Raw genomic sequence first — 14,848 nt, forward strand, 5'->3', positions numbered from 1 at the left:
TGTACAATTATTTTAGCCAAGCAGATGGAGTTTGAGTCATTGGTATATAATACTGTTTATCAAAGCAGTCAGCAGCAGCTAGTGAAAGTTTTAAGAAAAATGCTAAATTGTGGTTTAAAAAAAGATGAGATTACATTTTGACAGAATTAAACCCTGTAATCTTACTAGTGAGCACAATACAGAGTCAGTATAACTTTGTTTATTTACATTTGTATTTGTGGTCTAAATTGGCAGGCAATTAAACTGAAGTTCTCAAAGTTCTGGTAAGTAACATTTTAGTAGAGAGAGATGATAGATATGACAAACAGATGTCTAGGCTGTGTGTACGCATGTGTATTTTAGCAATTCATGTTGACATTTCTACTGGAAATGTTCAATATTAAGTTTTAACTTGAAAGAGAAGTACTATTGCAGATTAACAGCTTTGCTAATTTCAGACATATTTAAAAAAACAGAGTAAATTTCTAGAATTATAAGCAACATCTTGCTCATGATATTCAATGATGTAATGTTAATGAAATTCTTAAACAATGTGAGAAGTCTTCATTAGGCAACTTTTGCCTAAGAACCGAGAACAAAAGTAATTTGAAAAATTATCTCAAGTTGACCAATCTGCACTGATCAAATACCAATTTGTTCTAACCTAAAAATCATAGTTATCTCTAAATGTTTTTAATTGCATTAAAGTTATTTGCCCATAAGACCTGTTCTATGTACACCATACATATGTTCTGTGTTGGAAGCAGGAAGATGCTTTGGTCCTACACCTTGCAGCTGCCTTTTGGTAGGAGTGGTGATGCCCACTGAAAATATCCCTTCACTTCTGCTCTAATCATGTCTGACCAGCACAGGAGCACATGACAGGAGTGCCTCTTCAACCAGTTCTAACTGCCATTGCCACTTTGGGTTGAGGAGCAGAATAATATACACCTATTCTAAATTATATCAGTGATCAAACAAGATCAGTCTGTGACAGAGAGCTTTGAATTAGAAGAGGTGGCCCAATTCTATGGTGAGATGCCCTGGCTGTACCAAGGAATAGAGGCATAGCAGTTCAGAACCTGGACTCCTGCTTTTGAACTCCACATATTCATGTATTGCTATGTATTTACAGTAAAGGACCAAGTGGCTCATAATAAAGTTTACATTTCTACTTTAAGTGAGTTTCATACCTGTTAAGATTTTGACTATCAATAGTGCCCTGTACATGAAATATATTCCATCCATCCATCCATTCATCCATCCATCCATCCATCCATCCATCCATCCATCCATCCATCCATCCATCCATCCAATAGCAGATCAACTATTATATAAAGCAGTCAAATATTTGAATATTAAAGTATTAGATTTATATCAACTAAATATTGCATTATTTCAGCTTTTATGAGATTTCATTCAGTTTTCAAAGAAAATGTTTAGCATTTGTATTTAAAAACCTGTCTTTTAACAGTCCATTGAGTGGTTGCTTGCTCCAGATTTTAGTAGTAGTTTAGTTTTATCGACAGAATACCAACAAATTATTATAAAATAAATTGCTTAAGTGATTGAAGACACAGAGTGAATAATGTGCTAACTATGGATGAATACAGAATTGAATGCCAACCAAAGTAAATTTTATATTTGCTTGTATTTATTGTGGTAAGAAGCTTTATTGCTTCATCCTGCTAATAATATTATAATACATTGTGGGAAGAAAATTAGGTACAAAAACTACATAAAAAAGTAAATCATAATGTTGTTTTACATTATGCCATCAAAGCTAAAATTTTCAAGATTACAGGTCTATGTTCCTCTCTCTTTCTTTTTTTTTTGTGAAAAAAACTGAATGTGTATTTTTTTGTCAGCTTCAAAAAGGAATTTTTACATAGGAAGGAAGTTAATGTCTAAGCACTTTTATAGAGGAAACATTTTTCAGGACCATTTATTTTAGTGTTCCCTTTGCTGTAAAGGCAGATGCACTCATTCAGAACCCATTTTCTTCATCTGCTGGATTGTGTAGTGAAACCACAGGAAGATTAAAAAATTGAACTCTAGCAGTGCTTTCTAGATTAGCAAATGTATGTTCTCAGCAAGATGAAAATAAGGTTTGTTCTTGCATGGTGATTGCACAATGATATTCTTACTCTCCCAGAGTGAGAATTCAAGAGCATCATTCCTGTATGTTGAGGTCCTTTTATTTGTGTTAATCTAGTGTAACTGCAATTAATCAGCAATGAACAATGTGATTTAGAGATGTTATTGCTTTGTTTCTGCTGTTTCCTAGCTTAATTTTATTCATGTTGAATGGTCAGAGAGCTATACCTTCACATATTCTTATTTGGGTTCCATTATTCTAAGATAATTGGTCTGTCCAGTCTTTAGGCAAAAGGCAAAACTCTTCTTCAGAAAATTAATGATAGAGGGAGGATAGTTTACCTTGAAATACTGAAGACCAGAAAACTAAAAAGAAAATGAAAGTAAACTATCAATTGAAAAGGAAGCCTTAAGAAAAATAGAAAGATAAATCAGCCTACAGGTTGTTTTTTTAAATGTGGTGGAAAAATCTGAGCTCAGTGTTTGGCTTCTATCTCTTGATTTTTATGTACTTATTGGAGCTGGGTCATTTATATTTAGGCCCCTTGGGAGGAAGTACCTTGTGTTGGTAAATGATCAGTACTCTATTTGACTAGAGGAAAGATTCATGGGTTCTTTTTAATTAATTCCAATATAGGAAAAATTCCTTGTACTTTCTGAAATGACAGGAGAGTAATGTTAAAATTGATTAAAAACTTTTGGGGTTTGAAGGGACTTAAAAGTTTGTTTTGAAGCTTTTACTTAAGTCATTACTATGTGAACTATGTGTAATTGTGTAGTTTGTGCTCCTACTGTTTTATTTTGTTGTGTTAATACTTCTGAATTTGTTCTTTGAATGATGATTTTCTTGCAATTGATTTGGATCTGAGTGTAAAATAAGCTATACTGAAACTGGCAGATCTTTAAAAACTTAAGTTTTTTGGCTTAACCATAGATTTGTACAAAAAGTTTTATTTTGAAAAACATAGTTGTTTAAACAGTTTGCATAAAAATGTTATGAATAATGTCCTTGCTTATTTTAGACAGACTTCATGTCCTTATTTATCTTTTCTGCTTCAAATGATGATAGAATAGCATAAAAAGTTCATTTTATAGCTAGTTTTAAAATTTCTTGGCCAAGCATATGTAGTGAACATAAATGAGATCCTTTATCTGTTGTTTTTAAGTTCTCTTAAAAATGTATTTGAATTCTCTTGCATTTGCAAGTAAATATAGAAGCACGTTACATGCAATGGAGTTTTTTATTTTTGAAGTTAGACAATGGTGTGCTTCCTTTTCTTCAACTTCAGCTCATCTGCTTTGAGTTTAACACAGTTTTTTGAAAAAAGGCACGTTGGTAAAGTCTAGCAAGTTTTGTCTGACCTTCCTTTCCCTTTAGGGTATTCACTGGAAGCTGATGTGAAGTTATGAATCCCCAAGCCTGATCAATATGTAAACATAACACAGATGGTGTAGAGATGATGCTGATGGTAGTTCATTTCTTAGCTAGTCCTGAAGATACTTTGATTATAGTATGTTTAAGTAGTTATAACATAGTGCTTAGTGTTGGTCTTGTTAGGAAGGAACATATGGGAAACAAGTTACACGTTATTCATTCCCAACAAAGGATGCTCTGTGGTGTGACCATTTTAATTTCTAATGCTTAATTAGAAACATAGTATTTTAAAATATGTCATAGAGCAAGGTAAATACATTAAGCGTAGACTGAATAAAAAGTTAAGTACATCGTTTTAGGCATAAATATTTGTTTTGGAAAGTATTTGTTACTATATGAAAGAAGCCAGTATGCTCAAATTCAGATTTCACTTTGGATGCAGATCGTTAAAAAGTTGCATGCTTGTTTTCACATTTATGGGCTCTGGTTATAATGTAGCTTACTTTATCTACTATAAGCACTCTGAATGACAGTGCTGGAAAAAATAAACAACATTAATGAGATTTAGTTAGAAAACATTCTGTCTTTGCATTATTTATTGGCATCCATCTGTTATAGTGGGCACTGTTTGTTGAGTATGTTGATGGTGATTAGCTGTCAATAAAACACAAGCACTTGCATAAACCAAAACAGTATGTCAGAATCATGCCAGTGTTTCTTGGAGCAGTATTCCAAACAAACTGATATAATTTGAGATTCAGCATTGTATACTCCGTAATTAATACTCCATTTTTGGGTCTGTTTCTGCAATAGGATAATTGACAGTCTAGATGGAGTTCGCTTGCTATGGTCATTGTTGAAAAATCCTAACCCAGATGTTCAAGCAAGTGCAGCTTGGGCTCTTTGTCCTTGTGTTGAAAACGCGAAGGTAAGAAAGTAAAGTAACAGTTTCATTATAAATATACTCATATATAATGTTTATATTTGGATAATTTCCAGCAATACTTTGCTGCTTGCTACTTACACTCCCTTTATTTTATTCTGTTAACTGCTTAAAAAATATATGTATTTCCTTTTCAGAAGTGGATACTCTATCATCTAGCACCCATTATATAATGTGTTTTGCCTTTACAGTCTTTTGTGTATTGACAAATATATTTTAGTAACTTACCAGGACCTAAGTTTACTGTTCCCAAATAAAGCATGATGAAAATCTGAAAATGCTGAAAACAGAAAGTTTCTACTCACAGGCTATGAATAGCACAGGTAGTTCTAGTTGTTCTCTACCGTGAGGTACTTCAGCTGTGTTCTCAAGGGACCATCATTTGGTTTCAGAGCATATTTTAGACTCAGTGCCAATGTAATCTTCAGGTTTTCTGCTCAGACTGCCAACAAAAAGTGCCAGTTGTGAATAGTGGTGGTTGTGCAGGTCAGTTGTGTACTGAAGACTGAGCTATTCATTTATTTCCAGTCAGTTTCCAAATAGAGATAAAATAGCGAGGATAAGTTGCAAGTCATCTTTCTGAATTCTTAGCACTGACATATGGTAAAATAAACGGGCAAGATTTTATTTCCCATTTGAAGTTTCCTAGAGTACTAACTTTATACCTTAATCCTTGTACAGTACTAGCTTCCATTTATGATCCACCTCTATATTTAATGCAATATTTGCATCTTTTCTCTATTATACCAAAAATATTTATCTTTCTGCACAGAATTGGAGATCCTGACTATGTAAAGAATAGTAATTCCTTCAAAGTGCTAGGTATGTGTAGCATCCTTTTCAGGCAGTTTCCTGTTTGGAATTGAGCACTGTGTGGCTGTTATTAATTTAAGTAGATTGTTTGATTATATAGATATATGAATATAGAGATTTATTGATATATAGTGAGAAAATTTGGTGCTGTTTTTATAACTCAAGCATTTTTTTATTTCTTCACAATGATTTCTACAATGGCAGCCTGCTTCTCATTTTTCACACATGCTGGCGATTCTGAATTATCTTTTCATTCTTTTTTTCTAAATGTGCACTCTAGTGCAGTAAAGTTTTTTGGTGCCTAATTGTACAATCTAAAGATATCTCCTCTGTAAAGATACAAATAGACCTGCCTCTCTCTTGAACAACATTGCTATAACTGAATGTTAAAATACTACTTGATCTCAGTACTGATGTAATACTTTCTATGTGTAAGAGTCTGCAACTTGAAGTGCCAGAGTAGAACTGCACATTTCTAGAACTTCCACTAAAAGCACTTTTTCAGAAACTAAGGGAATAGAGGACAAATGCTGAAATTATGCATTACATGGATTTTTTTCTTCATTTTTATCCTGGGGTGTTTGATGAGTGCAAGCTATGTACACCCTTAGTGTAGCTATTCTCCTTTCATCTCTCTTGGCTGCCTGCCCTAATGCTAATCTGTGATCCCACAAAGAGTTCTTTGTGTGACACTGAGGCCAAGTGGCTCACTGAAACAAACCTACCAATAATACCCTTTCCTCTGACACTGAATAGAAAGAAATATGTATAAAGCAGCAACTACAGCCACACTGAGGAAATGCTGCAACTATTCCTATATAAAGAAAATTTGGGTTTTTTTTTCAAAGTTAATATTATTCAACAATTTACATGATCTTCCAAGAAATAGTTTGGTTTATGTAGTGCTTGATTCAAAAGCAGTAGTAAGTACATGACTTTAAAGGGTTATGTGTGTTCTGGCCTTTCTAAGCCTCTGCTTGGGACTGCAAACTGTGTTTCAAATAGCTGTGAGAATGGAGTCCATTTTCTTTTTGTGTTCTTTTGTGGAAGCTGTTGTGGTTCCCTTCTGCATTGTGGAGGCTCACAGATGAAATTGAACTTGTTAGTAGTATAATAAACAAATTTTTATAATGATGTAATGCAGCATCCATTTTTCTGCACAGATATTTTCATTTTGCAACCAACTTAAAGGTTATTTTCTGTATTTTAGAAATCTTAGAAGCTAATAAAAAATTCTTATAGGGGAGTTATTTTATAGTATGTAATTACATGTTTCTCTTTCATGCTTACTTACACTATAATCTGTTTAAGAGTACTTCCCATGGAATAGAATTTTATTAGTATGATGTAGCTAAATGATACTGTTTGTTGCAAAGGAATTAAAGGAATTATCCTAATAGAAGCAGATTCTTATTAATTAGTTCCTTACTCCCAAAAGGAAAAGTAACTACTGCAGACACATTGCTAGTAGCAATGTGTAAGTGCACTGTCCAAGAAACACAAATGATTATGAAAAATGAATAAGAGAAGTCTACTCAACTCTGTTGATGTTGGAACAGCAATATTTGGTTATGATGCTTCTTTGAAAAACAGTACTTGTAATGTTCTCCCAACATACATGAGCCCAAACATAAACATTTGGAGAAATTCTACAAAGATGTAATTTGGGCTATTATAAAAGTCACCCAAATGTGTTGTGCCAATAAGAGGAGCACTGCCAGCTGTATGAAAATTCCTATTTCCTCACAGAGGAACTTTCTACTTGAATTTTTAAATAAATTGAAAGAAAAAAAAAAATAAAAGGGAGAAAAGTTCTAGAGGTTATTTTCTGTCCTCATACTTCGTAGAGTTTGGGGTGCAAACATTAAAATGCAAGTGGTAATGTCAGGCATTGTGGTTTTTTGTCCCATGTTCCTGCATATCAATTTTCAATATTCAGTTTTAGATTTTTTACAGCTACAACTGTGAGGCTTTCTTAAAGAACATTGTTAAGCCATCTGTGTATAGAGTTGTCCTGGTTTCATCTAGGGTACACTTAATTATTTCTCAGTAGCTGTTACAGTGTGATGTTTTGTCTGTCAAAATAATTTAAGGAATTAAAATTATTGAGGAATCAAACTACCAGAGACTGGTAATTTGAAAGACGAGAGAGAAAGTTACTCTATTTTCTTAAAATTTTCTTGTGGTATGACATCTCACCCTTTTCTGATAAGTTGTGGTTTCAGTTCTACAGGAGACTATCATGGGTGTGATGAAAGATAATGAGACATCTATAGTTATCTGTGTATTTCTTTCATAAGGGGAAAGGGAACACTGACACAAAAAAACCCCAAATCAAAACTAAAACCAGTGTTAAGAGGGAAGGGTCACAAAATGGGTATGTGTGTGAAGATCAATTAATGTTGAGCTCTACAACGGTATTATATAATGGTGAAGTGAGTTTTGCAGCCAACCTGCAGGAGTTAACCTATGGATAGAAAATATTTTGCTGATGACCTATATTCTTTCATAGACGTTGCTTGTTGTGGAAAGTTTAACATAACCATATGTATAAAACCACAGAGCGCATTTCTTTTCTAAGAATAACAAAGAAATGTAGTTGGAAATTCTTCTAATATTTAAAAAATAGCAAAACCATTTGCTGTTTTAAATGCATTAGGATGCTTTGATTGCACATTTTACTAATTTAAAACTATAGTGTGTAAAGATAATTGTGCTCCATACTCCACACTGTTGTTTCTTTGTTTTATATTTTAAAACTTTTAGTTAAGTACTACCAATGCACTTTTGCTTATGTACAATTCTTGGGTCAAGCCTAAAATGTCAAAATTCCCTTCTTGTGTATGTACAGCTTTTCCAGTTTCTTTGTTCACCTTTCTGTGCTTCTTGCAATGTTACACAGAAACCTTGGATCAAACTTGGTGCTGTTATTACTGTCTTGCCATTTTTCTATTTCTTTTCTCTAAACATTAAAATTTTTTACATCCATTATACCTAATTCTCCATATTTGTTATGATTTTATTTAGTTTTTACTCCCTGGTATAGATCTTCCACATTTTTAAGCATGTTTTAGTAGCCAAGCATCAAAAGTGTACCAAAAGAGAGACAGAAAGGAATTTTTTGCTTGCCTCTGAAACCTTTCAGAGAGCCAAAGTGTTCAGAGATTTAGGAAGCCCAGGAATCCCAACCTGGCTTGGTGAGTTCATAAGTGACTGCCCTGCTTGCAGGGTGCATACAGAACCAACTCATCCAATGACTCTTGACACAGGCTGCCTAGTTTAGTTAACTGACTCTCAGGAGTTATTTGGGCCTCCTGCAGATATGTTGGGAGATCCTGAATGGACTGACATAAGTTGCCCTGTGGTCTTTAATGTCCATAAATGTAGGAGTCCAGTTTCGTCCACACCTAACGTGGAAGCTGGGAAGCAAAGGGTGCAGCCTGCATCTCCCTCACACAGGAGCCTTGGGCCCTAAGTTCCATGCTAAGCAGCTGCCTGAGAGCTTGGAGACCACAAGAAGCCAAGAAGCTCAGGGGCTCCTGGAGACCTGGATTTCCAGCTGTTTGGCAGCCCATCAGGCAAGAAGTCAAGGATTCTATGAAAACTAGAAGCCAGGGAGCCTGGCAGGCTGCTCACCAGCCATCTGGCTGACAAGAGAAAAGATGAAGAGACATGCTGGTTATTTAGCTGCCTTTCTGCCTGGTTTCTGTCAAAACTTTTCAAGAAGTCGTTGTGTTCTTATGGAAGGTTTTGGTTCCATTCCATTAGCATTTTCTGATGGAATACTGTTCCACTGGAAAATATTTGACCAGCTTTTCTTGTAGCTTGGTTTATTAACAGCTGCACATGCAAGTCAACAACTTGTTGTGTAGCCTCTTTACTTTTAAATCGGATTTGCTAATTGGATTTTAAAAGTCTATGGTTTAAACTCCCTCCTCCTCTAATTTTTTTTCCCTCCCTTCTTTGATTTTCCTTTTTGTCCGTGTCACTCTTTTCCTTGTCTTTACACTCTCACTTACTACTGGGACTTTTGTAGGTCTTAAAGCAAGAAAACAGTGTGGAGATGATTGGTTTAATTTCCTAAATAATATATACCAGAAGATTTCAACCAATGATTTTATCTAGTAATGAAACTTTTGATTGAACTAAAACATATTTTATACTTCATGCTGCATGTTCAGATTCTCAGTGACCTGTAATGGTGAGTGGTACAACATGATATGATTGCCTTCTTATATCCCACTCTATTTCTGGATCCATGCCAGGCATACAAAGACAAACAATAACTGTTTTAGCAATTTCTTAGTTTGTGTTGTCACTGCATTGATTGTTTCACTAGAGCATCCTCAGAACATTCTAGTATTGCTGTCTCCACTTCTACAATATTAAATTACTTATTAGTGTTGACTATCTCATAACATGTTAATGCTTATAAGAAGTTTGCTTAGACATGTTTGAATTCAACTCAATCCAATCAAAAAACAATTGAAATAATGTTTTTCCAGTTATTCAATATTATTTTTTTTCCTTATATGTCCATTACTGAGATACTCCTCAAAATAATCTAAAGTAATTGAGAAAACTCTGGCATCAAAGGACTTTGATGTTGATTGTTTTACTGCTTCTTGGGGGGTGGGAGGGAAATAAAAAAAAAGAAAAAAAAAAAAAGAAGGAGATTTTGGCAATTACCCAGAACTGAACTTCAGGTATAGTCTGCCATACTGAAAAGTAAGCAAAACAACAGACAGAAGGACTACTAAAAGTTGCATTAGTGACTAGGTCGACCTTTTTTTCCCCCTGACATTTTTAGAGAACCTACATTGCATGCCTTCTTGGGCTCTGTGCTTGGATAATTGACTTCACTTTAGTTTCTTGAAACTGTCAAGAGCAATACAGTTGCCAAGTGTGCAGTGTTCAAATCCCTGAAGAGAGAGGAAATTCTGCTCTCACAGACTATAGAGCAGCATTGGAACCATGTCAAAGCAACTCTCCCTTGTTACTTTGGTTTTAGTTGCCTCTTTGAGGTAAATAGGAGAGGAAAATCCATGTTCATTGTCTGCTGTTGTTTTCTCAACATTGCATTTTCCCAACATGTTGCATTTTCCAACACATTGCATTTTCTCACAGAAGAAAAGTTCTGAGATGTAGAGAAGTAGTTTCATCTTACAAATGCTTCTTCATCTGTTTCGCTATGGTGGAAGCCTCCATAACTGTATAGACAGGAATAAAATTAGCCTTAAAATATGAAGGAATTTGATGAAAATTACCATTGAGTTATTTAATAAGAGCAATGAATAGAAACTTCCTTATATAAATTTTGTTTTCTGTTTACACCAAGCAGCTGCAATGTAGAAACTTCTTTGCATTTCTTTATTTTGAACTTTGAATTGATTTGTGCACTAGTATGAGAACTTATTCAGCTAGAAATAGTAAATGGAAAGGAAAAGCTTCCTTCATTAAAGAAAAGGCAGTTTAAAGATGACTCTTGATAACTAAAGTCTGTTTGCCCAGCCATACCATCACTTTTTTGGGCAAAAGTGATTCAATTTGACAAATTAGCTTTGACTCCTTAAGCTTTTTAAGATGCCTTGAGAATGAAATAATACTTTTGTTAAGTGGAGAAATTTTATCTTTCAGGTGTAATATATTTTAAAGATAAACCCACTGTATTTCTGTAATAACATGTTTAGTTTTAAATCTTTCAAATTAAGAAAACACTTTTCGCTTTGGAAGAAATAAGAAAGGAATTACATTACAAAAGAATCCAGTAGTTCTTCTACAAGACCTGTATGTCTCTACTTAAGACTGATGAACTTTATTTTTTTAATGAAAATAAACACAAAAAGCATAGCATATCATGATGAGAAAACTCAAAAATCCCAAATGTTCTCCTTGTATAAATACCACAGAAATCAAATCCTACAAATACCATAATAGTTTCTGCTCTTAATTAGAAAAATTGCAAAGCTGGTCTGTCTCACAGTATTTTTGCTCTTGGCTGAAGACAATATAGAAATAAGTGAGAAGAGAAGGTTAACTGCATCTTGTTAATAGTCATGCAGGCCAGCAAGATGCATGTATGGCAGTGAGGCTTTTATTAACACATCAGGTAACTTTTCTGGCCTCAGCATCTATGCCAGATAGGTGTGTTTTTACTGTTTGCAAACTCCTTCCCTTGAATCCAATTTTAAAATAGTATTTCTCATACTTTCTGAGGATAAAAACTTCCACTACTTAGAAGATGTGGTCACATGGAGTCGTGAAAGATTCTGTTATTTCTTCTTTACCCACTTGAACCATAATTTAACAATCCATGTGTTTTCATGTGTCACTTCAGGTTAAATGTTGCATAAAAAAGTATAAAAATGATGAAGATACAAAAACACGATATCTCCTGTTAATACAAGCCTTCTTCCACTTTCTGGTTTTTTTTTTTTTTCATTTTTATGACTTCTTTAGATGCCTTGGCGTTTGGCCTCTTACTTTGTTCAGCTCAGGAAATATTATTGTTAAAACAGATGCATTCACCCTACCGTTACCACATGCACACAGACATATACAAAAAATTATCTGGTTTATTGCTTGTTAGTGATTTTATCTGTTTTTCTCTATAAAGCAGTTTCTAGGCTTTATTCTTAACTTCTTTTTCCCTGCCTAATTCTACCTGAATAGCCTTGTTAGGACTACCAAGAAATAAAATTTTGTCACAATAGGTAAGGGAGTGGGACATGGATAAAGCATAGTACAGATAAATATGAGAGCTTAACATATGCCAATAGATGGAAATCACAAACTCTCTGGGTTGCTGGACAAAGTAAGTTGTTTGTCAATTAATTTAGAAGGTGAAATTTAAAGATTGCATTTTTTTCCTAATTAAAATAAAAAGTAAGGAAATATTTTCAAAGTCATGTTATATATTCTTTTTTCTTTTATGTTAATAAAAAAGGTATAAATGAAAATGCCTGAGAGTATTTGCAAACTAAAATCACAGAAGTTAACTTTACACTATGATCAGTATCTGATCGTTAATGCAAAGAACATAGATTCAGAAGAATTCAGTCATGGCTTCTGCAATCACAGGCACAACTTTATATAAATTCTTTTTGAAATATTTAGGTATGGCAGTTGAATAAAATAAATGCATATATTTCAGTTTTTAAAAAAGAAACCTAGAAATACATTGTACAAACCAAGTGTGTGGTTTTGTTTAAATGATACAAAAACCATCATGTTTGTTGTTTAAATTTCTCTGAAAAAAAAAAGAAATCTTGTGCATAACATGATGAATTTGAAAGCTTTCATTTCGGTCATTCTTTCCTCTCATTGTTCTTCAAATTTCTTGCTGTTTTGCTTTCCTCTTTGTCTTGCACAGGCCACCAGACTACACCCACAATCACATTTGGGAAACTTCCCTGACATGTGGTTTCTGCAGTTTCCCTCTGCTTTTCATCACTGGTAGAAAGTTCTGTCCTTGTGTTTACTTGGTTTTGCAGATCATTATTGAAACTCTTTTCTTTTTCTTACTGCTGAATTGTTTATATGTTATTCCATTACTTTAGTGGGATGTACTCCATTACAAAATGTGGAAAGTATAAGCTTGTCAAAAGAGAAATTCAACAAATAGGGTTATAATCACCTGGAAAGAAAATATGTACAGGTAGAAAAATATAAAGTGTTGGTATTGGTTCATTAAGATGAGATAAAGGCTCTCTTATCTCTTCATGGAATATCTTTCAAAAGCAGGAATAATAATATGTAGATATCTGAACCATGAAGAAACACAGAATCATGTTCAGGGCACTTTCAAATCTTAGACCTTGTGCTGTAGCACAATACAAATTGTATGTACCTGTTGAACAGAAGCCTTTCTCATCTGTTGAGGCAATATTTATGCACAAGGTAATGCTGTAGTGACCTTCAAAGATTGGAAGTAAATATAAAATATTTCATTTTTTTTTCTCCTCCCATGTCTGGTAATTTAGCTTCAAGCCCTTGAATACATGCAGGTAAGAAATTTATGTATAGAAGGCTTTCTCAGCAACCCATTACATAGTGCCTTGGATAAAATTTTAAAATTTCAGGACAAACATGGAAACTGATATGAGGAAACAGTGCTTTAATTCAGGTGATTGTCTGTAGATACATTGCATTGTAGTATGCATACACTAGCAATTACAGAGGAACATTCATGCTGGTGTATCCCTAGAAAGTCCTCTGTAAGTCCCCCTGCTTCTACAAGCAGCTCACATGGTAATAGAATGGCAGAGTATTGCCCTTCCTTCTCTTTCTTAACTATTTTTCTGAGCCACAGCCCTGTATTGCCCTTCTTCTGCATTTAGATTCTATTTTAATTTCTGTTCGAACCTCTGTTATATGTTCATTTTGGGGGTTTTTAGGACTTCTACATGAAATTTGCTCTTGGTTGCTGCCATTTTTCCACATGGCTTTTGTTTTTTACCCTTACACAGTTTGGTTTTAACCTCTCCCTTCCAGTCTCAAGTTGCAAAAAATGTTTCATTCCCAGTGGGTCTACCCACTGCCTTTGCTTTCTGTGAGAAGGAAACATCACAGCTGAGTTCTGTTTGACATTTAGACCCAGAAAAAAAGAAACTTCAGCATCTCATGAAATCTTCATTTACCAAGTCTATGATTTGATGGATTTGCTCAGCAAAGCTAACACAATACAGTTAGACCCTATTCTGTTAATAAATCAGCCCCTCAAAAGAAATAAATGTAATCAAAGCCATGCTTGGTCTTCAGGGTCACTCCTTAGCCCTAGGAAAATTCAGACAATCCATGTTTGCACTTACATGAAGTCCAGAGGGTTTCAGGTTTTCAGTATTTCTGGGTTTCAGTATTTTTTATTCAAAATTCTCCCTTGACCTGTTGAAAGAAACAAATAAAAGCAATTCCACTTGTGGACCTTTCTTTCCATCCCTGCACATTTATCATCACTGAGCAGCAAAAGCTGAAATTTATCCTATAAAGTTACTGCCAACCATTTGAGCGCTTGACTGTTGTTCCAGTGTAATAGTTTGAGACCAGATCATCCAATGCCACCTTCAGATGTGCCCCTATAACATCACTTCAGGAAGTCTGTGCTCAGGGAATTTCTAAATCAGAGAGAATGCTTTCAGATTGAATAACCCTTAATGGATTTTCTTTTTTCTTTGAATTTGCCTAACATGTAAATTTTTTGAGAGCCACTGCAATCCTGGTCCAAGGACTTCCAGCTTCTCAACTGTATGTTGTTTACAAACAACTTTGATTCTGAACATGCCTCCCACTAATTTCATCTGATGATGACAGTTCTTCTAGAAGAATGATCCTGGTGTGCCCTTTCCATTCTACTCAAGGTTCTGTACATCTGTATCACACTGTTCCTTCTTTTACTTTTATTACCTTGGTTGGCCTAGTTGGCTAGTCATTCCTTCATCAGAACAGTTCCCTACCACTGATTATTCTTGATGACTTTCTCTAAACCTTATTCAATGTTATGATAACTTTCTGAAGATGGTAAAAATGGACCAGATCTGGCCACTGCATTCAAGATCAAGGCACACTGTTTTCAATTTCATTTTTATGGGCAAACTTAGACATTTCCAGTATAGTTTTTGTGTTCTTTATTCACATTTTACGTT

The 14,848-nt window shown here is 34.4% G+C and overlaps 1 protein-coding gene across 3 annotated transcripts in view; it reads left to right on the top strand.

Annotated features, from left to right (window-relative positions):
- The window catches only part of ODAD2 (outer dynein arm docking complex subunit 2), a 71,257-nt gene that overhangs the window by 33,023 nt on the left and 23,386 nt on the right, over positions 1 to 14,848 (top strand). For all 3 annotated transcript variants that reach the window (XM_079299625.1, XM_079299624.1, XM_079299626.1), the window contains one exon: positions 4,265 to 4,379. In XM_079299625.1, coding sequence (XP_079155751.1) covers positions 4,265 to 4,379 — 115 coding nt within the window. The remainder of the gene's footprint in view (positions 1 to 4,264; positions 4,380 to 14,848) is intronic.

This window comes from Erithacus rubecula (assembly GCF_903797595.1).
Source record: "Erithacus rubecula genome assembly, chromosome: 3".
NCBI lineage: Eukaryota > Metazoa > Chordata > Aves > Passeriformes > Muscicapidae > Erithacus > Erithacus rubecula.